The sequence below is a fragment of the Chroicocephalus ridibundus genome, chromosome Z, assembly GCF_963924245.1.
Source record: "Chroicocephalus ridibundus chromosome Z, bChrRid1.1, whole genome shotgun sequence".
Lineage (NCBI taxonomy): Eukaryota > Metazoa > Chordata > Aves > Charadriiformes > Laridae > Chroicocephalus > Chroicocephalus ridibundus.
The window spans coordinates 123,202-147,914 of NC_086316.1; the positions used below are offsets into that span (position 1 = coordinate 123,202).

General features: G+C 53.4%; 2 protein-coding genes across 13 annotated transcripts in view; one reads left to right on the top strand and one right to left on the bottom strand.

The window, feature by feature from the left end:
* On the bottom strand, positions 1-5,035 carry SLC25A51 (solute carrier family 25 member 51). 5 transcript variants are annotated; one of them, XM_063321377.1, is made up of 3 exons: positions 4,263-4,764; positions 3,862-3,911; positions 1-2,660 (listed from the first exon to the last, which is right to left on the bottom strand). In XM_063321377.1, the coding sequence occupies exon 3, from the start codon at positions 2,619-2,621 to the stop codon at positions 1,746-1,748; it is 876 nt and encodes a 291-aa protein (XP_063177447.1). In that variant the 5' UTR covers positions 2,622-2,660; positions 3,862-3,911; positions 4,263-4,764; the 3' UTR covers positions 1-1,745. The 5 variants fall into 5 exon arrangements, 4 of the variants coding, with proteins under 4 accessions (XP_063177447.1, XP_063177448.1, XP_063177444.1 ...); XR_010069212.1 differs by having other exon boundaries at positions 1-917; positions 1,651-4,764; XM_063321378.1 differs by lacking the exons at positions 3,862-3,911; positions 4,263-4,764 and adding an exon at positions 4,839-5,035.
* The window catches only part of FBXO10 (F-box protein 10), a 25,432-nt gene continuing 5,648 nt past the window's right edge, over positions 4,930-24,713 (top strand). For 4 of the 8 annotated variants that reach the window (XR_010069210.1, XR_010069211.1, XM_063321372.1 and 1 more), the window contains exons 1-9: positions 4,930-5,440; positions 7,784-8,374; positions 13,241-14,092; positions 16,122-16,271; positions 17,665-17,801; positions 21,288-21,358; positions 21,913-22,065; positions 22,756-23,031; positions 23,338-23,648. Coding sequence is in view for 5 of the 8 variants with exons in the window: in XM_063321372.1 (XP_063177442.1) it covers positions 5,090-5,440; positions 7,784-8,374; positions 13,241-14,092; positions 16,122-16,271; positions 17,665-17,801; positions 21,288-21,358; positions 21,913-22,065; positions 22,756-23,031; positions 23,338-23,648 (2,892 nt within the window). In the remaining 3 variants the exon portion in view is untranslated. The remainder of the gene's footprint in view (positions 5,441-7,783; positions 8,375-13,240; positions 14,093-16,121; positions 16,272-17,664; positions 17,802-21,287; positions 21,359-21,912; positions 22,066-22,755; positions 23,032-23,337; positions 23,649-24,713) is intronic. The other 4 variants (XR_010069209.1, XM_063321369.1, XM_063321370.1 and 1 more) reach the window with 3 other exon arrangements.

Below are 24,713 nucleotides of genomic sequence, written 5' to 3' on the forward strand. Positions count from 1 at the left end.
GCAAATTTTTTTTATTCCATCAAGGAGTGATTACAAAAAAAGTACACTGGTAAAAATCAGATTCTGACAGTAACAAACATTCAGTAAACATTTTATTCAAATGCAGATAATCACAACATTCGGGTACAAGAATGCTCACTTGCGCCTGGCCATTTTTGACTGAGAAGCTAGGGACTATATTATGATTATAACACACTGATTAGAATCAATATTTGGGGACAGTTTAGCAAATGTAAAACTCAAATTAGAACAGTAATAGCCACTCCAAAACTTAAGAAAAGACCAATTCAGAGCAGTTTCTAAAAGCTTTCCTGCCCTCCATCATCCAAAATATTTTGTTTTATATAGAGTTTCACAACATAAAGTCCCCCAGGAGAATCAAATGTTTTTTTTAAGACCCTCACCTGGTTTATGGTCATGCTTGCTCTTCTGGCCCTTTCTCTAGGGCCTGAAGTCATATCTCTCCACTCCCAAGTCTGTAAGACACACAGTACTTCATGTTTCTGTAAGTCTTTTTCAGTACTCACCTACAGAAGTCCTTAAACACATCTCCAAATGCTGTATCTTTCCTACCTAGCTGCTTCTAAGGTCATCTTTGGCTGTCATCTCTGCTACACTTACAGACTTCCACTGAAACGGGTAATACCCAGAAACCTCATCTCGTCAGTGCTGCTGTACAATCCCGTCTTACAGAACTGTTAAAGAGTAGCCATCAACTGGGCAGAACTCCAGGTTTCAGGAAAAAATATCTTGTTGTGATCCATTATTCCACAGCCCAAATGAAACAGAAGTAATTTGCAAAAGACAAGAAATCTCAGTACAAGAGCGCTGTGTCTGTGAGCTACTTTCACAACTGTGGGAAGCTGAACCATTTCATGAGCGTCACAGAAAGGGCCATCTTCTTTCTGGCCCCACAGCTGTAAGCAACAGAAAAAGCAGCAATGCAACAACAACAACAAAAAAAAAAGGCAGAACAAACTCCATGTTTATGAATAGAAGGTTTTTTAACCAGGAAGGGCACTTTAAAGCTTTAGTAAATTTGCTGTTTCATTCCTTCCACTTTTCCCTTTTTCACATGAAGGCACACATGTACATAAACACAGAGATCCCACTTTGAACTGGAGTCAGCTTACACCGAAGTTAAACATCAAGTAGCCACTCTTACGCTGCTGAATGAAATGTTCATCTAAAAGCCAAGCATCAAAATGGCTGGCAGAAAAGTTTGCGCAGGCTTAGCTTAAGCTTGAAGTTCTTAACTTCAGTGATCCTCATCTGGATCTGCCCTGTTATCTTTAAACAATGGGCTACTTACGATCCTAAAACGTTTGAAAATGCAGCTCTTAAATCGAGATTTTGTAGTTTATCAGGCAAAGCAATAAGTTTTCATCAGCCCCTCCTTGATTTTGATGTTCTACGTGGGCAGTGGAGCACATTCCATCATGGAGCGTTAAGAAATTTTGGGAGTGATACAAAATAAGCTGCTGGACTAACGTAAGTCTTTTTTTTTAAACCTTGTATTTGTCTAGTAGCTCCATTATGGGTAAACTCACCTGCCAGCAAATAAATACTTTAAAAAGTTCATCTTAATTGCACCAAGGTTTAGATGCATCACCATTCACTCCATAAATATTGAAGGCCAAGACTAATTACCTTTCACACTATGCAGGCACTGTTCCCTGGGACTAAGTGACGTCATATGTACCAATACCCAAATGAACAGAAGAGCCGAAGGAAGACAGTGGTTTTCACAACAGCTTTAGCAAGAATTCATAGGTTGCATTGATTATTCCCCAGGACAGGACAGAACGATGGTAATTCAGATGGGCTCCTCTGAAAAGGTGGTTCAGTTTTCTATCACGTTCCAGCCAGATCTTCACGAAGACTTTTGAGAAGGACTGAAATTCACCACCAATTTGAGCTTGCATGCGAGTTTTTACAACATTCACTGGGAAAAACAAGAATCCCAGCATGGCGCCCAACAGCCCTCCACAGATAAAGTCATTGACCAAATGAGTGCTGTAAGAAGTTGCTTCAGGCAGACACTGTTTGATAGGTCCCCGCAGGCCAAAGAAGAGTGCATTACTGGGTCCATTTCGGAGCAGAATAGGCACCAATCCCCGATAATATTCTCTCATCCCATAGACTTTCAGTACCTTGAAAGCCTGGTAAGTGTTTGTAAATTTATCATGGTGTTTGTAGTCCTGAAGCAAAGTCTGAACCCGCTCAAAAGGTGTAAGAAGAGCTTCCGTGGTCCCTGCAAGCACCGCTGCCATGCTGCGAGTGAGAAGCTCAGGAGCACTCACATGGATATGGAGCAGGGAGGAGAAATCTTCGTACAAGCCAAACATTAAAGCCAGCGTTGTCGTTTTCTGCATTAACGGAGGAAGGATGCCACGATAGAGGTTTCGAAGTCCGTCCTTCTGCAGCTGATGTACTGCATCCTTTGTTTTTAAACCATACAACTGCTGTCGAAAGAGGACCTTCTGGATGGGAAATGTGACTGCTATATTTGTGAAGGCCGCACAGTAGCCACAAAGATAATGTTTACCAGAGGTAGCTGTTACATCATTCCTTAGATATTCCTTTGAATTCTTTGGGGCAGAACTTTCTGAATCCATCATACTGTTTTTCTTACTGTAGTATACCTCAGTTCTCCTTCCCTACATCAAAAAAGAAAAGAACGAACATGAGCAGAGCCACAGCTTTTTTCACCATAGTGGATCATTCAAACAGCACCTGGTATCTTACGTCTGAGGAAAGCCCATAAAATTTGAAGGAGAAAAGCAACAAATGCCAGATGTGACAGATGTTGTACGGTTTTCTACTCAAGTCTCAGAGACCTAAAGAAGTGGCAGTTTCTCCTTTCTGTATGCTTACAAATTAAAACAGAAAAAAAAATGGGAAGGACATTGAGACACGGACTCCTCAAGTGCTACGTTAGAGCTGACATGTTTGATTTCCCCATTCGCTGTGCAATGGTATTCAAACAGTGAAAGGTCTACACTCACACTAATAAAATACACATCACTTGGAGAGTAGTGGTGGGGACAGAAGAGAGTCTAAGAAAAAAAGAAATAAAAATCCCAGCAAAATACATGCAGTAGCAGTACAAATTCTGATTATTCCGCTCTGCCTTTCCCTGTGACAGAAAACAACAGATAAACCATGATAAATAGTTATTTCAGTTATCTCAGCCAGCAACTAAGCACCACACAGCCACTCGCTCACTCTCCCCCTGTCCCCGGTGGGATGGTGGGGAGAATCAAAAGGGTTAAAAAAAAAAAAAAAAAAAAGAAACTTGTGGGGTGAGATAAAAACCGTTTAATAATTTTTTAAAAAAATATCTTGTCAGGGGAAAAAAAAAACAACAAAGAGAGAGAGGAAAATAAAACCAAAGAAAAGTGAGTGATACCTGAAGGATGTGTGATACACAGAAACAACATGGACTGCTAAAAGCAACCTGACAGATTATTTTGACCAAGTACACAAATTATTTTAAAACAAAACACATATGTACCTGGATTGTTTTTTCCCCTACAGTTACATACTATTTAATCCTTTAAAGTCTGGCAAGTGAAAACGCCATCTAAACAATTTACAAAGATGAAATGTTTTTTCAATATGAGTAGCAACATCAGAGACAGGAATTCATATTAGATGGCTTATACACCACCCATTTATATACAGATGCTCCCCACAAGCCAGGAGCTGATTTCAAAGTGCTCTGAGCAAGAGGGCACACACAATCCTTTTAGACATCACGTTCCCTGTTCCAAGGTCTGTACGTTGGGTGCCTGCCACTGTCACCATCTTGTGGAATGCACATCCAGTGCTTCTAAAGAAGCATTTCAACCCATTTACCCGCCTAAACGACCATGGCCTTCAAAATGCTGGCACGTGACCCACTAGGTCTGAAAAACACAAGAATAAAGAAAAGGACATTAGCTATCTGATATTGCGTTATATCTCTGTATTTGTAATACCAGTAAGCGACTGCAGTGCTGCCCATCATCTTGACTGCTGTGGAACACACATGCTACCTGGCAAGTCCTCCTGGCCCAGTCAGTTTGTGATTACCCAGGGAACTGAATATTCATTCAACCAGTTCATTGGAGTAATACCACAAACTCACACTCTTTCACCATCAACTGTGAGAAATATTCATCCTAAACAATTAGCCCAATCCTGAAGACACGCAGCTGCGCTGGTTGACCTGGAAGGTTCAGGGATTCATTTGTTGATTTCTCCAGCCCATCACCTACCGCTGTAACTGTCACCGGACCGACTCAGGGCTCACCAGCCCACGGCTCCTCGCCGCCGCCGGTCGCCGGCAGCATCGAGCCCTTCCCGAAGCTTCCAAACCGGCTGCATCGCCGCCGCGGGCTCCCCGCGCCGTCGCCGCGGAGGCCTCAGTGCCGCCGGACCGCGGCGAGGGACTGCCGGGGAGGCTGGGGAACGACGGCGGCCCCGCCAGGTCGCGGCACCAGGCGACCTGAAAGCGAAGGGGCGAGCACGGGTAAGGGACGCGGCAGCGCCGTCAAGTGGGCGGCCGCGCCAGGCCGGCGGGAGACAACGCCGGCACCTCCCGGGCCGGCAGCGCTGCCTCGCTCCTCGGTCCAGCGGGCGGCCGCCGGCCCGCACCGCGACTGCGCTCAAGGTCAGTCCGGCACCGCGGTGGAGCGCGGGGCGGCGGCTGCGGCACCCGATCGGCGGGACGGCGCGGCCCCGCCCGCTCCCAGTCCCGCCGCGCCTGCGCAGCCGCCGCCACGACCAGGCCGGGCCGGGCCGGGCCAAGCTCCCGCTTGCCCCGCTGAGCCGGGCCCCGCCCGATGACACACCTGCGGCCGTTGCCATGGCGATGGCGATGGCGACGGGACGGGACGGGACGGGACGGGACGGGACGGGACGGGACGGGACGGGACGGGAGCCTCCGCCGGCGACCCGGCCCCGCGGCCTCCACCGTGCGGGCGCCGGGATGTGACGCAGCCGCGCCGCCGTGACGCACGAGGTGACGCTCGCGGAGGGAGTGCGGGGAGGACGAAGAAGCCGGGTGCGCCTCCCCTTCACGTGACCGGGGAGCTGGGCCGTGATGGCACCGCCCCCTCCCCGCCTCGGCCAATCGAGCGGCGGCGAGGCCGGGGGCGGGACGAGGCTACCGCCCCGCAGCCCCGCCCCCAGCCCCGCCCCCCGGCGCGCGGCGCGGGTCCCGCCGGGGCGGGGCGGAGGTGAGGCCGGCACTGCGGCGGCGGCGGGGGACCGGAAGGCGGGGTCGCCTCCGCCGCTTTCTGTGTCCCCCTCCTTCCCTTGCGGACCCTCCGGCAGAGAACCCGGGAAAAGCCGCCGGGCGCGGCGGGGCGGAGGGAGGGCGTCCGCCGGCGGCGGGGGGCTCGGCGAAACTTCTGCCCTGGTTGGTTCCTCGTTCTCCGGCTTCCTGGGCCAGGTACCGCGTCTCGCAGGGGTTGTCCCGGGCTCCGTCGGCCGACGGTCGCCGCGCTTCCCCACCCGCCGGCGCCGGGTGCTCGGTGCGGGGCTGCGGGAAGGCGTCAGCGAGGCCCTCGGTGTCCCCCGGGAGAGGCGGCATCCTCCGTTCGCGGCTGGGCTCGGCGCTAGTGTCGCCTCGCACCGGGGAGGGGCTGAGAGATACAAAGCACTGACGAAGTGCATAATTTTATTGGTTTTTTGTTGTGGGGTTTGATTAATTTTAGTGGTTTGGTGGCAAATGAGACCATGGCTCATTTTTATTTCAGTGTTTGTATTGTTACCACAAAGTTTAATGGCAAGGCTTATTACAATTTAACCCATTGTGATAACCCCGCGAAAGGGAGGAACAGCAAAGAGAAGATGCTGAGCTCCTTGCCTGCTTGAAAGGGCATCGGACTAAGTCTTCCCTCCCAAGTTCTGCTCTAAACTCTCCCTGTGTCGGAGCCTGGTTTCCATGGCCTCGTGATGCGCAAGCTGGGGATGTCATACAGGGGAGAGGCTCAGAGCTGCCGAGCCCCGCGGACCGTAGTTGAGAGGGCCACAGCACTGCTGCAACGGGACCTTTCTTCCTGGCAGACTGCGTGGAGTGCTACTGTGGGAGCGGGGCAGCAAATCTGCATCTCCTCCAGCCAAGTTCAAGGGGGTGGTTCCCCACTGGGTGCCTAGGGCATTGCATAGGGCCCTCAGACAAACTAAGAACTTAGCTTCAAGGAAAGTCTGTGCTTTCTTGAGCAGATTCCCTTGTGATAGTTGCAGGATAGCTGGAAATCAAGATATCTGCAAGGAGAAGTAAAATTCCCCACGTTTGGTCAAAGAATATTGTTCACAGCACTAAGTGCTTGCCTGCTGTGCCAGCCTGCATTTGTGAGAGAGGAAGGGAGCCTGGTTCCCGAAGGCTTTTAACGGCATCATATTAGAGATGAACTCTGGCACTAGAGGGTAACCACAGCCCTTGCCTGAGTGCGTTTCCCGGCATGTGAGTGGGTGCGTGGTCCCACCCACCCTGGCAGTCGTGAGGCAGGCAGGGGCAAAGCCAGAACTGCTGGTGCGGGGTCAGAGCCACTGCTGCCAGCAAAGGCTCCCCTGGCCACTCAGCTGACTTGAAGCCAGCCTGTGGATGTACACAGCTTTTTGTGGTGTTTGTAGGGCTCCTACCATCCCGGAGTACTGATCTCCACCTACTGCGTGCTGGATAATGTGCATGAAGCAGGCTGCTTCAGGGGGAGTGCTGCTGGACCGTGGAGCTCCCCGTTGTGCATTGTTGTTTTCTCCGGTCACTGATAATAACACTTCTACTCTCAAATACCAAGTGGTAAATTTTGAGGGATACCTACCTGTTTAGTGAAGCCGCTTGACCAGCGCTTTATGGAGAGTGGTGGGAGGTCACTGAGCCCATCGGGAGGCTTCTTCGCAGCTGCATGCACTGGGTGGGAGGTGGGGGCTGAAGTCCTGCGATCAAGGGAGGCATTGTGCCATGGGCACCCACTGCTTCTCAGGGCAGGACATGGGGAATAACGCTGGGGAGGGGGTGGCACGAACCAGAGCAGAGGGGCGTGGTGTTGCACACCCTCAGCAGCAGCGGCCTCATGCTGGGACGGGATCAGGTCTCTTGCATCCACTATGAGTCGAGCCCGTTTTGCTGGTGGTGCATTGCTGGAGTCATGAACGATTTCTTCTTGATCCCTCCTCTGCTTGGAGCATCCTGCCGGTATCCCCAGCCACTGGGCTGCAGGATGAACTTGGCCTCTGGAGAAAGCTTCACACTTTTCCTGATGAGCCGAGTGTCCCAAGAAGGCATCGTGCCTGCAGGGGCAGCTGGCAAGACCTGTGAGGGCCGGTGGTCTGTGAGGGCTGATGGAGTGTGGTGGGGAAAGCCATGGCAGGGGACATGGCAATGCCAGGGCCAGAGGGATGTGCTTGTTCCTGCGCGGTCTTTGAGCCCGAGGGCTAAGCAACAGAGATTTAACCGCCCTGAAAGAGCAGAGGCCTCAGAACAGCTTGTTTGGGCATTGCTGGCCCATGAGCAGGGCTAGCAGTGGAGGGAGGGAGGGATCAATGGTGATGGGAGCACACCGCAGGGTGAATGATGAACCCCGCTTGGTCAGAGCCTGTGTCTCTGCCCAAGGCATGCCTGCCTGATGCTGCGTGCCTGCTCCTGTACGTCTCTGCCCACGCACAGCCATGTCTGGCGGGGACCTGCCCATCCCCACAGTAGGGTGTCCCTGCCAGCCTGAGCTTGCTTCCCCCCATGCCCCAGCAGCTCTCCGGGCTCCCCACTGATGCTGTGTCCTGTCCTTCGCAGGTGCTGATGGAGGTCGGCATTCTGCCGGTGGAGCTGTGGCAGCTCATCTTCTCCTACCTGCACCTCCCTGACCTGGGCCGCTGCAGCCTGGTCTGCCGGGCCTGGAGCGAGCTCGTCCTCAGCCTGGACAGAACACGCTGGCGGCAGCTCTGCCTGGGCTGCCTCCAGCACAGACACCCCAACTGGCCCAATCGTCCCGGTGTGGAGCCGCCGTCCTGGAGAGAGGCCTTCAAACAGCACTACCTGGCCTCCAAAACCTGGAGCAAAACCACGCAGGACCTGGACTCCTCCAACTGCCTCTCCCTCTTCCGCCGGCGGAAGGGCTGGCGCCGGCTCTGTGTGGGCGTTGGGGGCGAGTTCGGCAGCCTCCGGGCCGCCCTGGCCGCTGCGAGCCCCTACGACCGCCTGGTGCTGCTGCCCGGCGTGCACGAGGAGCAGAGCGAGGTGCTGCTGAAGGTGCCTGTGGAGGTGGTGGGGCAGGGCAAGCTGGGGGATGTGGCACTGCTGGCCAGTATCGACCAGCACTGCCCCACTGCCCGCCTCACCAACGTGGTCTTCATGCCGGCCCGCTTCACCTCCCTGCTCTACAAGGTGAGGCTCGGCGGAGCGGGGACAGTGGGGATGGTGAGGCCACCATGGCGTCACGACCAAGGGGTCCCCTGGTCTACAGGCATCTGGAGAGCATGGCTGGGGGTTCGTGGGGCTCACTGAGGCATGGCGCTCAGGGGCTCTGTCCTCTCAGTGTCTACGCTTGGTTACAGATTACCACATACGCCACACAAATTGCCACTTGCAAGAAAGCCTTTGATTAATAAAGCAAATATATATTTCAGGCTATTGCAAATTACTGCCAACAATCAATAATACAGTATCGATCAATAGTATGGCAGCAATCAGTAATAGAAACAACCAGTAATATTGCAATGACCAATATTATAGCAACAACCAATAACAGCAGCAAACAAGTAGGTAAATGCTATTACAGGTTACTGCAAACTTACCATCGATACAACAGCAGATATGCTTATGATAGATAAGATACTGATACGGACATGTAATACAGGTATCAAGAGAATTAGACAGATTTCAGAAGGGGCCAAACCATCTGTCACAGGTAAATTATTAAGAGTGGTCATTGTTGTGGGGTAAACTTAAAGGGTTTTATTCATGGTTAAATGATGATCAAATGATAATTAATTGATCATTGAATAATAATTAAATGGTAATCAAATGATGATTAAGCAAAAATTTAATGATGATGAAACACTGATTTGACAGTGATTTGACACTGGTTTGAATGATAATTTAGACGGCAGTAAAACACTCTACTGCTTACTACACTTCCAGTAATTAAGCTGGATATATCAATGTCACTAGGATACAATATACTTTTAGGCCTAATGTAAGACGTCGCTTATCTCATTATAGGTATCAGGTGCCGGGTAAGGCGTCTCTCAGCCTCAAGGCATAACCTCGAGAGAGTCCCTGCTCAAGGGAGATGGCCGCCCCGCAGCCTGCAGCCGCACAGGAGGGCGCAGGGGGCTGCAGAACCTATAGTGCCAAGTGATGGACTCGTAGTCAACCCCTGCTTTGATGTTTGTGCAGGTGTGCGGCAGTAGCAGTTTTGTCAAAAACCGGAAAGTTTTAGTTTATCTGAGCACCAGCTCAGGCTGGCACTGTTAGCTCCTGGTGAGATGCCTTGTCCCTGAGAAGACGTGGCCCAGCACCCTTCTTGCGGTTGGCACAGCAGGGCTGGCTTCGGTCAGGGCTACTTGTCAGTGGTGCCTGAACCGAAGCGCTGGTCTCTCAGTCAGGGTGCGTGCTTCTGTTACACTGTCCCAGAGGGGCACCCAGCTGTCCCAGAGGCAGGAGGGCAAACCAGACCAACCCAAAAGTAGGGGTGAAGGGGACCGGTGAAGTAACAGAGTCTCACCTCAAAGACTCCCCGTGTCACAGCCTGGCATCATCCACGCATCCCCAGCCCTGGTCTGAGACCTCGTAGCAGGTTCATGCAGTGTTCAGCCGGTTTAGGAAAAGAAAGGTATGTGCAGGATGGGACATTCTCAGAGAGAGAGAGAGAAGGGCTCCATTTTGGATAAAAATTAAGTCTTTTTTAAGAGGATGTAGCACACCACCACTTTGAGCAACGAATAGATGCTGTTAATTGCCATTTTTCAGCTGGAACAGCCGATAGGTAAGATGTTTTTGTTCTTTCAGGGCAATTTCACTTTTCTGGACTGTTTCCGTTTTTCCAGATGATAAGTTGCCATTACAGTCCCTTGGTTTGTGCACTTACTGGTGGTGTCTCGGGATGTCTGGTTTCTCAGTACCCAGATGCACCTCAGAGTCGCAGCTGCACTTGTCAGGGGTGTTTCTGGCTCCCAGCTCCCACGTCTTTTCCTTTGGTGATTTTCCCCTTCTAACCAGCTGCCTTTCTGACTGCCCGCATGGCAAAGCATGAGGGACCCGAGGGGCTGGGTGCGCAAGAGGAACCCCAGGGAGCCAGCTCTCCCCGCAGCATGCTGCACACCAGCCCTGCTTCCCCAAAAACTGGGTGCGCTGATGTGCACTGTGTCTTCTGCCTGGTCTGGGAGCCCTCTGCTGGGATGACCAGGGTCTCCTTTGGATGGAAGCTAGGACGCGGGACCACGGGCCCAACCCTGCTGCCGTGGTCCACCCTGACAACACTTTGGTCCCCACGGGCAGCCGCTGACTGGTCTAGAGTGGGATGTTCCCTGTGTGAGTGCTGTGCCTGTGGGCTGTGCCTCCAAAAACGAGACCTTCGTTGTAATGAGTCAGCCCATCATTAGTTATAATTCACCTTTTCATTTCCTTTTCAGCATTTATCATGTGACATATTTGACTTAATCAGTCTGAAGGTCTCCAGGAGAAAGATAATGCACCGGCATGCAGTGGGGAAACTGAGTCGCAAATCTGCTGAGAAAGTCACTGTTTGTGGCCATGTGCCGAGTTGCTGAAGCGGACGTGTGGTGTCTCCTGCATTTGGCTGGTCCCTGTGGCTGCGTTTCATTGTTCAGGTGGTCGCTCCGGTCTCCATGTGCAACGGTTGATGGTACAGACCTTCAGCAGCTGCCGGTGGAACCAGAGCGTTCCCTCCCAAATCCAGCAATGAAAAACAAATTAAAAAAAGCAAACAGGCCAATCCTACTGGCAGTCATTAAAACCCTGCAAGTTGCAATTTCAGAAGGGCTTTCACAAGCAGCCTCTCAGAACCTGATTTCATTGTGCCCCTTTTAATTAGCTTTTTTTTTAATTTTAAAAAAGGGAAGTTATGATTCGGTCTGGAGGAGGCTACCAGTCAGAAGGGATTTCTCTGTGGTTGTCTTTGGATACAGAGAAATGAATTTCAATACCTATTTGCTGTATGACTACTTCTGAGAGTGCTCAAGGCTGAAAACAAATCTTGGGATGGTGTCTTGGCTGCAAACTCAGGAAATCTCTGTAAAATGGCCCTAGATTGCCTGTCACAAGTTACTGGTCTGTCTGTTTTTAGGGGGGTGGACTAGGCGATTGAGGGATAACCTGGGAAGAGAAAGTAATGATTTGGGAGATTCCTAGTCAAATTAAGAGCACAGTAAAATTCCAAGCACACTACTCAGCTTTTCTGACCTGACTACTCTGTACCTTGCTGCATTTCTCTTGGCCTTTTCTGTACCTAAGCAGAGACGTGCCCTGCCTATGCAGGAGAGAGATATTTGGCCATGACAATCATCCTGGTGGTTTGCCAGCACCCATAAATTGTAACGTGTATTGCCTAGCACAGCAGGAAGGCTATGGTAGGGATGGCTGTTCTGCAAGTACCAGCAGGTCAGATGGGAAACCACAGCCAGGGAACAAAGAACTGATGGTGTCTCTTCTGCTGCAGTGACACACTGTAATGCCCGTGCAGCACTATGGCACAAATTTTTACCTGTTTTGCTTTGGACTTGGTGCATCGTGAGTGCAGTGTCCTTCCACCAAGTATGCTAATGGCTCTAGGGAGAATTGTAGTTCTCCAGGCCAACCAGGTGGTGTTTGATGTTGTCCTACCTACGTCTTCAGCCGGTAAACCCCTGAGTCCGTTAAAGATGCCAGCTGGCAGCTACACATCTCTGAAGGCTGCAAACTATTCTGTGCAGGGAGCATTGCTAAGGTTTAGTGATCTTGGCACATCTAGGCCCTGTCTGCTCCCATGCGTGACTGCTGTGCCTTGCTGAGACTGCAAAGCTGTGTCTTGGCAGCGAAGTTGTCATGGCATGCAGTGACAAGTGGCATTCCTCGGGGGTCAGTACGGGGACCAGTGCTGTTTAACATCTTTGTTGACAAAATGGGTGTTGGGATTGAGTGCACCCTCAGCAAGTTTGCCAATGACACCAAGCTGTGTGGTGTGGACATGCTGGAGGGAAGGGATGCCATCCAGAGGGACCTGGGCAGGCTGGAGAGGTGGGACCATGCCAACCTCATGAGGTTCAACAAGGCCAAGTGCAAGATTCTGCACCTGGGTCAGGGCAGTGCCAAGCACAAACGCAGGCTGGGTGGAGAATGCATTGAGAGCCCTGAGGAGAAGGACTTGGGGATGCTGGTGGGTGGGAAGCTCAACATGAGTTGGCAATGTGTGCTGGCAGCCAAGAAAGCCAACTGCATCCTGGGCTGCATCCCCAGCACTGTGGGCAGCAGGGCAAGGGAGGGGATTCTGCCCCTCTGCTCCGCTCTGTGAGACCCCCCTGCAGCGCTGCCTCCAGCGCTGGGGCACCAACAGCAGAAGGACACGGAGCTGTTGGAGCGGGGCCAGAGGAGGCCCCGGAGATGCTGGGAGGGCTGGAGCCCCTCTGCTGTGAGGACAGGCTGAGAGAGTTGGGGTTGTTCAGCCTGGAGAAGAGAAGGCTCTGGGGAGACCTTCCAGTCCCTAAAAGGGCTCCAGGAAAGCTGGGGAGGGACTCTGGATCAGGGAGGGGAGCGATAGCCTGAGTGGTAATGGTTTTAAACTGAAAGAGGGGAGATTCAGATTAGATGTAAGGAAAAAATTGCTCTGAGGGTGGTGAGCCCCTGGCCCTGGTTGCCCAGAGAAGCTGTGGCTGCCCCATCCCTGGAGGTGTTCAAGGCCAGGTTGGACTTGAGCCAGGGGCTTTGAGCAACCTGGACTAGTGGGAGGTGTCCCTTCCCATGACAAGGGTTGTAATGAGATGATCCTTAAGGTCCCTTCCAACCCAAACCATTCTAGGATTCTAAGTTAAGGACAAGTTGCCAGCAGGGAAGAAAGCCAGTAGGTGCAAGATACTTGCTAACTCAGCTTGCAGCACTGCATCTGTGCCTGTGTGAGCTTGTTGTGTCGGTGACACTTGAACGTGTATTGTGTTTGTGAGCATGAGCTTGTCTGCTTTGGAAGAACTTCATGGTGGATTCAGGACTGCTTTTTCTTGCTTTGTGCAATGATCTCACCTTGTGCTTACTCTCCAGACAACCTCAGGCTACGTCCAGTTTGACAATTGCAACTTTGAAAGTGGGCAGCTGCAGATTCACGCACCAGGGACATGCCAGGTGAAGTTCTGCACCTTCAGCCAGTCCAGCATCCACCTCCGCAGCGTGGCCCTCTGCATCCTGGAGCATTGTGAGTTCACCGGCAGTGAGAACGCCTCTGTAACTGTGGAGGGCTGCCCGAGCTCTGACCGTAACTGGGCCTGCAAGCACCTGGCTGTGCTGGCCAAGTCCTGCACAGTGTCCCTGCGGGAACCTGACCCAGCCGCCTGCCCCGTGGCCAAGTGGGATGGCTGGAGGGAATCGCTGCTGAGGCCAGTGAGAACATGCAAAATTGTGGTAGGGGAAGAACAAAGCAGTTTCCTCGCTGCTGCGGGTGCTCAAGCCCCGGTTGGCTTAGCCCAGGAGGACAGTGAGTTTGGAGAGAACCTGCGAGCAGCAAAGGAGGAGGAGGAGTACCCGTCCCTCGACTCAAACTCCAGTGACAGTGACTTACGCAGCGACGATGAAGAGGATGCTCAGGTTGCATACAAAGTGGCCTGTCAAGCCCACAGCCCGAATCACACACTTGCTGATGTTATGGACAGCAAGCTTCAAAGCAACAGACTGCACGCCCTTCAGAGGGACATTAAGCTCAAGTCTCTGCAGCAGGAGTTGCAGCAGGACAAGGAGGCCCAATCTTTGGCAAACTCGCTGCAAGGCTGCATCATCCGGCAGTGCCTTTTCAGGGATGGGAAGGGAGGAATATTCATTTATTCACGAGGGCAAGCAAAAGTGGAAGGAAGCATCTTCAGGGATCTGACCTACGCAGTACGCTGCATACAGAACAGTAAGGTGCTGTGAATGCTGCTGCGAGCCCTCTTTTCTCTCCCTTCTGCTCCACCATCTCCTTTCCTATACATGGTTTGGGTTAACCAGCCCAAATGAAAGGCAGGTCACTTGCAGCCGCCTGCTTTCTGCATGCAGTAACGTAACTGCAATTGCAGGCATTAACTCAGTGGCATGTTGGGGTCATGTAGTCAGGCCCACTCTACCTGTAAATTAAACTCTCATCCTGTAAAAGTGCTGCTAGTTATCATCACTTTTGCTGCACCCAGCACAGCCCATACCACAAATGCAGGGAGTTCGGGACTGCGGTGTCAACCCCTGGTCTTGCCCCTTGCCATGGCCAGTCCTGGCAGCTTCAGGAGAGCCTGCAGGGGTGGTGCCTGCCATAGGCAGAGGTAGGGTCTAAGGAGGGATTTTGGCAGGGGACATGTGCTGGAGGCTGAGCTGAGGTTTTCCTCACTGCATCATCTAACCCTGCACTTGCCCAGAGGTCTCTGCCTCTGTGCCTGTGCTCCTCTTCAGACAGGACTGTGACATCAAGGACTGGGGGAAAATCACACTGCCAAAATCCCCAGTGCTGGCGGTGTTGGGAGGGCTCAGGAGGAAAGGGCTTTGCTGTGGTGATGCTGTCTCCCCAGCTGCAGTCCCCTGCTTCTTGGCAGTGGGGGCAGCTCCTTTCTTTCCGAGGGACATCTGTACCAGAGGTGCCCTCCCAAAGGCTGTCCCTTGGACGCAGAATGGCAGCAGGAGGGAGCAGAGGCACCTCGAGCGGCTCTGCTGTGCTGCTCAGCCCCTCTGAGCTTCTCACTGGGAATTAGCCCAGAGGCTCTTGTCGAGAGGTGGGCATCAGAGCATTGGGCGATGGGAGACAGTGAAAGGCTTCTCCGTGAGATGGGGACAAGGTGCGACACAGAGCAGGAGAACAGCAGAGCTGGCAAGGGCTCGGCGTCCTTGTGCTGGCCAGCCCCAGCCAGGGTCTGGTGTGTGGGACCAGCTGCAGCGGGTGCCTGCATTTCTCGCCTCCTGTAGCTCCCTCCCCCGGCAGCCAAGTGTGAGCAATGAAGACAGGCAGCTGTCAAGCCCTGCTGAGCTCCACGTTTAGTGGAGAGATTGAATGAAGCACTTTCCTGGAATAAGCAAATAGAAGGAAGTCTAATTTAATTACCTTTTGATCTGTGTTGCTCATTGAAGTGGGATATGCAAAGGCAATTTGTAGATTATTTCTTAGCACTTGTAAGACATGTATTTAAGACATGATTTATTTGGCTGGAAAATTTTAAAGACTGCTGCTGCGTAAATATTTACCTACTTATTTGCTTAGAGGAAACTAGGTTGTTATGAGTGGTGCCAGTGACTTCAGTTTGCTGGCTGGGCCATTTCTGCCCCCAAACGGCAGGATCTCTGTTCTGATGGTGCAAGGCGATGGTAAGGCTGGGTGCTGAGCACATGTGCAGTAGCAGCTCCATGGGAAAGTCGTGGGAGACTCCGTGGCATTTGAGTGTCACCCGTGAGCAGCTCTGAGCAGCAGAGTCACGAGGCAGCCTGCTGCCGGCTGTGTACGGAGAGGGTGCCAGTGCGAACAGGGACTGCCCAAGCGGGGATGGGGCAGGTCTGTTGTACCACGAGTGGTGTGGAGATGGGATGGGGAATGGTCACTCACTGTGCTGTGCTGCAAGTGCAATGCAGTGAATGAAGCCATTGGGCACACCTGAACAGGGGCTTTGTCAGGTGGAGGGACGTGTCAGGCCAAGAGGATATCTTTGCTCTGGCTGTGTAGCACCAAGAACTGCAGGTCCCCATCCCTAAGCAGACCCATGCCAGTGGGTAGTGCCCAACAGGCTTAAAAGGAGCACTTTTCCACACGCACTGAACTTCCTTTCAGCTGGCCTGTGTGCCTGGCACACCCTGGGCTGTGGGACAGGCAGAGAGGTCGTAGACGCACAGAAGCTGCAGAAAGGAGAGCTATATCCTTTGGTCACGTCCTCTTCCTCGTCCTTCTAACTGCAACTGCAGGTGCTTCTCCTCTTCCCTGCAGGTTATCATGCTGAGGAATGACATCCACCACTGCAAAGCATCGGGGATATTCCTGCGCCTGTTGGCAGGAGGCCTGATTGCAGACAACAACATCCATTCGAACTGTGAGGCTGGAGTGGACATTCGTAAAGGAGCCAACCCCCTTGTTCTGGTACGTACCCCTCCAAGCTGTGCTGGAGGGTAACGCGCTCCTTCTCTCATGTGCTGTTTCGCTCTGAAGGGCAGCAGGATTCTATCTCCCAGTACAGAAAACACTGACCTTTCTGTTAGCTTTGCCATTCAGCCTGTTTCTTAGGTTTTAGCTAACCCCAAGGGCAAAGCACAGCAAAGTGCTGCCTGTTGGTACATGCCTGATGGTACATCCTGCTCTGCTTGATAGTGTGTGTCTTAAAATTGCTGTACATTGAGGGGAGGGGAGGGGGGTGTTCCCCTGTGAACTTGTGCAACTAGTGAACTTGTGCAACCAAGATAGTAAATCGGCACTGTACTGTAAGTTGTTTCTCCCACACTGGGATTCGTATTGTCTACCCTGGGGGCTGGTGGAGGGTCTCAGCTCTCTGCTCAGCCCCAGGCGGAGGGGAGCAGCAGTTCACTCTCCAGCGGCACGGCTTTTCCTCCAAATCAGTAGTGTCCCCAGCTCTGCAGCAGGCGACCTTGTCCCTGTTCACTGAACGCTGTATCTGTAGTTATCCTTGAAGGAACCAGGGCCTCGATGTGCGGGGGGAGGCAGGAAGGTAGATCTAAGCTGCATCCGAGTGACCCTGTGGCTGCATCGAGCTCTCTGTGTGAGCTCTGACAGGAGATGGGGCAGGCAGAGCTGCAGCTCCATGGCGGAGATGGCAGCTCGGCCATGGAGTTGCAGGCCGTGTCTGGCCTCAGTTGCATCTTTGAGCTGCTGTTCGTTGCTTTGGCTGGTTTGGCGATTCCTACCCCGCCACTCTGCAAGACACTGGCTGGCGCTGCTGTCCTGCTCAGAGGGTCCCAGCGTGCTCCTGCCTGCACAGGAGATGTTGGCCCCTGTAGAGAGAAGCAGCCTGTGGCTGTTGACAGCAGTCGTTCAGGCTGTGCAAAGTGCTGTCTAGCAGCTTGAGAAAAGGCACCATGCTGTAATGCTGAGGTCCCCACATGGACTCCTTCCTCCAGCTCCTGTCCGGTGCCGCCGAGGATCTTTTCCTCTTGGTGGCCGCGGGGAGGTGTTGCCCTTGCAGACGGGCTGCAGGGAACAAAGCATTGCCAGGTCCAGGGCAGCCCTTGGAGGTGGCAGAAGGAGCTGCTGGAAGAAGCAGAGGCTGCAGGCATGATGGGAAGGGAAATTGGGCATTGTGTACTAGAATCCCAAAGAAAGGTAAAAGTTAAGTGTGTCTTGACCATTTGAGAGTGAATTTTTTGGCAGCTATATTAATTACCCTTCTGCCCTTTTCCCCAGCAGTGTTGGGAGCTGTTGCTTTTCTCTGTGGTTGCTGTCTCCTCTTGCTCACTTTTATGAGTGACCTTCCTTCCTTCTGCTTTTATTTTCTCTACATGTGCAAAAAATAAAACTGTAGTGCAATAAGATACACAGTGGCCTTCGCTCAGGCATTGTCGTCGCTGGCAACGGAAAAGGCATCATCCGTAGCAATCAGATCTGTGGGAATAAAGAAGCTGGCATTTATATTCTGTATAATGGAAATCCTGCTGTGAGGTATGTTAGCTAGCACTGACCTCTCTCTGTCCTCCTCCTGTTAAGAATTATTCCTCCCACTGTGCACACTTCTCTTTTTTCCTATCCTCACCATAGAGCAGAAATAGGACCATGGTGCATTAGTGCCTTTCTGTGACTTCCCTCTGTCCGCTTGCTGCACACAGGTCTTTGCCAAGTGCCTGTCCTGGGTTTTCTCCCTGGATCTGAGGAGGACACGGGCTGTGTTCAAGATGAACAACTTACACGTGTCATGGTGCTTTTTGCAGGCAAAGGGGAAACGGACCTCGGCACTCCAATCACTGTTACTCCAATTCACCTTTCTGCTTTAAACATCTGGAGCTACTGACGTGTGTGTTTAATACCGTTCGGTTTAGATGTTGGTGTTGGTGTCTGGCAGGCTTTCTTCAGGTTGATGCCATCAGCTTTACCTGGTGGTATCAGCTGGTAGCAATGAACCCAGTAATGGGATGGCAGCTGGAGCATGGTATTGGTTGCAGATGTAGGAGGCATCTCATCTGTACTGCCACCCCTTCCCACCTCTCACTGTGCCTGTGGGTGATAAGGAACAGGGGTATGACAACTCACTGCGGTGCTGTAGAGCAGGGTAGGGCACAAAGGGAAGAAAATGGTTGCCCTGGATCAGGCCCATAGTTAGAATGGGAGCCTTTGTGCTGGAAGTTTTGTTAATTAACAGTGCTTCAGCCTCGAGTCCTGCAGACCTAATGGAAGTGACTTCTTGCAGGCACCTCTACCGAGTCACTTGGTCCTGGGACCTGGGGAGGAGAAGTCTGCACCAGATGTACCAGCCCTGAAAACACAGGGGTCAGGGCTGGGCTTTCCAACAAGCGCTGTCTCAGAGAGAGACTGATTTCTAAGAGAAGCGGTATTGTAATGGCAGGGCCCAACAGTGCAGAGGAAACAGGCTGCGGGATGGAGAGATTCACTAGATATTCTTCCCTCCATACTTTCTCACAACACCATTTGCAATCCCAGCTTACACCCGTGACTGATGTATGACCATCCGTGCCTGCTGGCATGAAGGAGATGATGGGGAGGAGGCAGGGAGGAAGCTTGGTGGGGAGGAGGCAGGGACGAAGCTCGGTGGGAAAACACCTTTTTTCTTCTGACCAGCCTCCCATTTTGGAGGAGACCCCCTGCTCCACTCCTGTGTGCTGCTCTGTGCTGTCTTTCGTCTGCATTGGCTTGAGGCAGGCTCTGGCCCTGGCCCGGTGCTGCCACGTGCAGCTGTGTTGAGCGTGGGGCTCAACAGGGGCCATCGGCATGGCTGTATCTCACCGACAGGATGATGTATGCCACTGCAGGCAGGCAGGGCTGGCCGCAGAGGGATGATTATAGTCAGAGTAATGTCCTTTGCTGGTTGCCTTTTCCACAGCTGGAAACAGAATTATGTTTTGCCGGTTCCTGAGAGCTGCAAGCCCACCTCCATCCTGTGTCACTGCCTGGCTGGGGGACAGGTTTCAGTGGGGCATTGTAAGGGACTCTGTGCAGAAAGCAGGGAGGTGTCCTCTGCAGAAGTGTGCGTGCCAGGTACCATTTTTAAGCATGATACAGCCCCTTGGGCACGTACATCTTCCAGTCAGAGGCACCCTCTGCAGCAGCTAAAAAGCTGTTTGGGTAAGACCAGGTCCCTTGCTGTGCTGGGGCTGAGGCTGGAAGGTGCCGAGTGTGATGGTGCCCGGTGGTGCAAGGCAACTGCCATCTCCCCTAAGATGGTGAGCACAGCCCTGGAGGACACCAACCCGCAGCGGGCTGGGCAGCTGAGAGCCCCTGCCTCGTGTCCCTGGGGGGTTGCCTCTGGGATGGTTTTGCAGCTTCTCTTCCTCCTTACTCTCGCAGCTGCTGGTGCAAGCATGTATTTCAAACCTTGTGTGCTCTTCTCACCCAGTCTCTCTTTCTAGATGCAGGCGCACGTGTTGCACCAGGTCCTACCAGCCCACCAGAAACTTTCCATTCTCTGGGTGCCACTGGTAGCCTGGTTGCTCTAGCGGGGCATTGGGGGCTTCCCCCCACTGCCAGAGCGAGCAGCTGTGCACGAGCATGCAGCTGCAAGTGGAGAGGCAGCCATGCCAGGGCAGCTGAGGCACTAGCCTCCTGGTGAGGTGGGGTGGCCCCTGCTCTGCCTACTCTTGTCCCTGGCAGCAGGACAGCAGCGTGAGGTGCTGTGCCCGCCCCTCCAGTCCAGCCAGTGCTGGTGATGGCGTCGCTGGTGACTGCATGTCACAGGTGCTGCTCTCACACCCTGGCTTGCTCTGCAGAAGCTTCTCCACTCCCTTCGCAGCTCAGGGGAAGTGGAGCCATCTCTGGTGGGTTCTCCTGGGTAGATGCTGGGGCAGAGTCTGTGCCAGGTATTGTCCTTGGTTGGTGATGTTTCTTCATGACCAACTTGATTGCTCTCCTGCTCTGAACCTCAGCAGCAAGCCAGAGATTCGGGGTCATGTTGTGGAGGAGAAGCTGGTGGTGGGCTTGAGGCTCCTGGGATTCATTCCTCCTGACAGGCTCCCTCTGTGGGAGCCCAGGGGACAGTGGGTGACATCTCTACTCAGGGGCATTGGGGCCGACATGTGCTCTCCAGGCCATCCTTCCCAGTACGGCACTGCCTCTGCTGCTGCCACCATGTTCAATGTTTCCTGCCATCAACTGCGATCGCCGTCTGCCCACTGGCTTCAGGGCTGCTCTTGGAGCAGCAGTCCCGTGGCTGATAAAGCCTCTCCCCTCCTCCTGCAGTGGGGAGGATGGGGGAAATGGGCTAAAGACCTCACAGACTCCTCTGTGTCATCCATCTGCTATGTGTTGGGCCTCCCACACATTTCCATGGGGGCACAGGGGTCTGCAGCTGGGAGCCCCCCGCACCATGCTGCCCACGGGGGAGGGAGGCTGTGGCTGCCGGCAGCATGGTCTGCCTCCCCCCAGTGTCAGCCTGGTGCTGGGGGAACTGAGCGTGCAGGGCAGTTTGCAGAGGAGCGCGTTGAATCCTGAGGAGAAGGAAAGTCCATCTCAGGGTGGGTGTAACTGTGGGTGCAGGTAGCTGGCGGGGCAGAGAGGCCAGGCTGCAGGAGGCAGCGCGCGGTTCTCCCCGTCCCATGACTTCCCTGCAGCTGCAGCTGTGGGCACTCCTGGAGATGGGGTGACTGGTCTGACTTGGTGGCCATTTGGGTGTCCGTGAGCACCTCCCGCTCTTTGAATGATCTTGTTGACAGGTGTTTCTCCATGCCTCTTTTGTGTTATTCACCTCCTTGAAAAAGCAGTCCAGCTGTCGGTAGCTCTGCTCTGCTTTGCATGTACCTTCCCCACTGTGCTTCCCTCCCACTGCCCTTCGCTCTGCAGCTAGCCCCCGTCCAGCTCTCCCTACTGGGCACAGGCAACAGGCTGTGGCAAGTAGCCAGCCAGGGAGACTGGTGCCTCTGCAGAGACCCGCTGCACCAGCAACACTGCTGCTGGTAACTTTATTTTCTTCTCCTACTTCAGTGGGAACCATATTTTCCAGGGAATGGCTGCTGGAATAGCAGTGAATGAGAATGGCAGAGGCCAAATCACAGGTATGGCAATGAAAATGGTGGTGTTGTGCCCAGTTTGTTTCTGTCTTTAAGCCTCTGTTTGCTTGATTGCAAAATTTATCTTGTTGTCGTTCTTGAGTGACTTTATTACAAGAATCCCCTGATTTGCATTTTCTAGTTGGCATTTCTGCTGTTGACAGAGGGAGCATGTCTTTCTGCAGCATGTGCTCCAAATTATTGTTCCTGGCACAGCTGCGACATGGAACTGTGCTCCACAGCAATATGGCATATCCAGTTTATAAGCTAAAGCTGTCAATGACATTTTCCTACTGTTGTGGAACCTCCGAGTGCTTTCCACTCTGCCCTGCACCTCAGAGGACAGGGAGGTGGTGGCCACTGGAACTGCTAGTGATGGCTGTCCTGTGCGGGAGAGCATGGCCAGCGGAATGGGGGAGCGGGGAAGGTCTTGGCGCTTGGGTTCTACTGCAGGCAATGGGAGCTTTTTGGTGGGGCCAGGTCTCAGCCTGCCAAGTCTCCTTGCTCTTATGTGGGCAGGAGGCCAGTGTGGTCACCTCATCCTCCCTGCCTGGCCCTAGGGAACATCATCTGCGAGAACCAGTGGGGTGGGGCAGACATTCGCCATGGGGGCGACCCCGTCCTCAGGAACAACCTCATCTCCTGCGGCTACTCAGATGGCGTGGTGGTGGGCGAGCGCGGGAAGGGCCTCATCGAAGGAAACGTCATTTATGGTAAGCAAGCAAACTCCAGTGGAGAATGATTCTCGCCTTCTACCCCATACTCCTGTCCTCTTGGGCTTGCCAGGGTGCCTTTTACCTCCAGGGCTCTCCAGAGTTGTGGTGGGTGCCCAGGAGGGGCTGTGGTGTCAGCTGCAGCTCAGCCTGCAATAGACACTGGGGAATACACCCGGGCCCCTGGGGGGAAACGCAGCTCGGTGCTGCCGGAGCCACTTGCTCCCTGGCCCCAGAGACTCCCAGTCCTGCTGGAAGAGAGACCAGGACATGCGGGTTTCCAGCACTGTGGTGCCCATCGGTGGTGAAGCCACCTGTGTATAGAGCCAGTGGACAGGGCTGTGCCTGGCCATCCTGCAGAGCCCCAGGGCAGCGGGTGTTTATCTCCTGATCGCATGAGTTAAACCGCAGGAGTTGAGCTGGGGTCAGAGCATAGACAGTGCTGGGAGAGGGCGGAGGTGGGTAAATGAAGGCACTGAGCTCATGGACTTGAGTTAGCCCACCAGGACCAAGTCAGGGCCAAAAATCTCCGTAAGCCCCTGACATGTAGGGTTAGTCTTCACGTGTGCTCAAAGAGGAGGATATCCTCCATCCCACCTGCACCACACATGGACTACCAGCTGCTTTGGGGACAGGCTGGGGGTCTCCAAGCACTGATGAGTTGGTGGTCTATGCCACCCCACTCTGCAGGCAACAAGGGCTGCGGTGTGTGGATGATGTCCTCCAGCCTCCCACACCTTATCAACAACCAGATCAGCCACAACAGCATCTACGGGGTGGCGGTATTCTGCCACAAGGACAATGCTGGTGACTACCCCCCTGGTCAGGGGGGCAGCGAGAGCTTCCAGGAGGAGAGGGAGGGTGCTGGTGGGGAGAACGATGCTGACAGCGAGGAGGAGTACCCGGCTGCCCGGCGTCCCATCAGCGTGGCGCTGGTGGAATTGAACAGCATCAACCACAACGGAGGTGAGCTGGGGGCCCGTGGCTCTTCCTGGGCTGCAGGAGAAGGGGTGGCATGCAGAATGGTGTGTTGTCCTGGCCCACCAGCACTGGGGTCTGACAGGGGCTTCCTCAGCGGCCACTAGGCCAGGAGCACTCTGGAGAAATGGTGGGCTGAGACCCAAGTATGGGTGCGTTTTTGTCCTTGAGCTCCCAGTTGGAAAGTCATATTGTGACAGAAGGAACTGGGTAGCTTATAGAAACAGAAATACATTTATGGTGGTCATGACTGAAGATTCAAGCTCTTAACCAATAACTTTTCTTTGGCGGCAGCTGCTGGGCTGCATGTCAAGAGCAGTGAAGTGCTCAACATCATTGCCAACGTAATTCATGCCAACGGCGATGGCGGGGTGGCCGTGCTGCAGAGCAGCCAGCTGACGCGCATCGCAAACAACAGCATCTCCTGCAACAGCCGGGGAGGCGTGCTGGTGGAGGCCGACTGCCAGGTGGAGCTGCGTGGCAATGGCATCTATGAGAACAGCAGCCATGGCATCGTCTCCAAGGGAGAGGGCGTCATCGCAGAGAATGACATCATCGGCAACCACAGATGTGGCCTTCAGCTACTCCAGGCAGCAGACATGAAGGTGTGTTCTGCAGTGAGCTGAGAGGGCACCGACCTGCACCTCCCTGCAGCGGGGGGCAGAGGCGAGTCATCCTGCTGCTGCTGCCCTCCCTCCCTGGGCGAGGGGGAAGCCAGCAGGACAGGAGGGACTGCCCTGGCATTGCCAGCAGGAGGAGCAGACAATCAGGATCGAGTCCTCGACCCGGTGATTAGAGAGAGTGTAATTTCCAGGCTCATTAGAAGCATGTCCCACCGATCAAGGGAAGTTGTCACCCATCTCATTTGCCATCGGGAGGCTGCATCTGAAATGTTGTGTCCAGTTTGGGACCTCAGGGTCAAAAGGGAGTTGGAGAAAAGGGAGAGGATCCATTGCAGAGCTACCAGGATGGGCAGGTGCCGAGAGGCATGACTGATGAGATGAGGCAGAGGGAGCTGGGGTCAGTTAGTCTGGCAAAGAGAATCATAGAATCATTTAGGTTGGAAAAGACCCTTGGGATCATCGAGTCCAACCATCAACCCCACTCTACAAAGTTCTCCCCTACACCACATCCCCCAACACGACATCTAAACGAGTCTTAAACACATTCAGGGATGGTGACTCCACCACCTCCCTGGGCAGCCTATTCCAGTGTCTGACCACTCTTTCTGGGAAGAATTTTTTCCTAATGTCCAGTCTAAACCTACCCTGTTGCAGCTTGAAGCCATTCCCTCTTGTTCTATCGCCAATTACCTGTGAGAAGAGACCAGCACCAACCTCTCTACAATGGCCTTTCAAGTAGTTGTAGAGAGCGATGAGGTCTCCCCTCAGCCTCCTCTTCCTCAAACTAAACAGTCCCAGCTCCTTCAGTTGCTCCTCATCAGATTTATTCTCCAGGCCCTTCACCAGCTTTGTTGCCCTCCTCTGCACTCGCTCCAGCACCTCGAGATCTCTCTCGTATTGAGGTGCCCAGAACTGGACACAATACTCCAGGTGTGGCCTCACCAGTGCTGAGTACAGAGGACAATCACCTCCCTCCTTCTGCTGGTCACACTATTTCTAATACAAGCCAGGATGGCATTGGCCCTCTTGGCCACCTGGGCACACTGC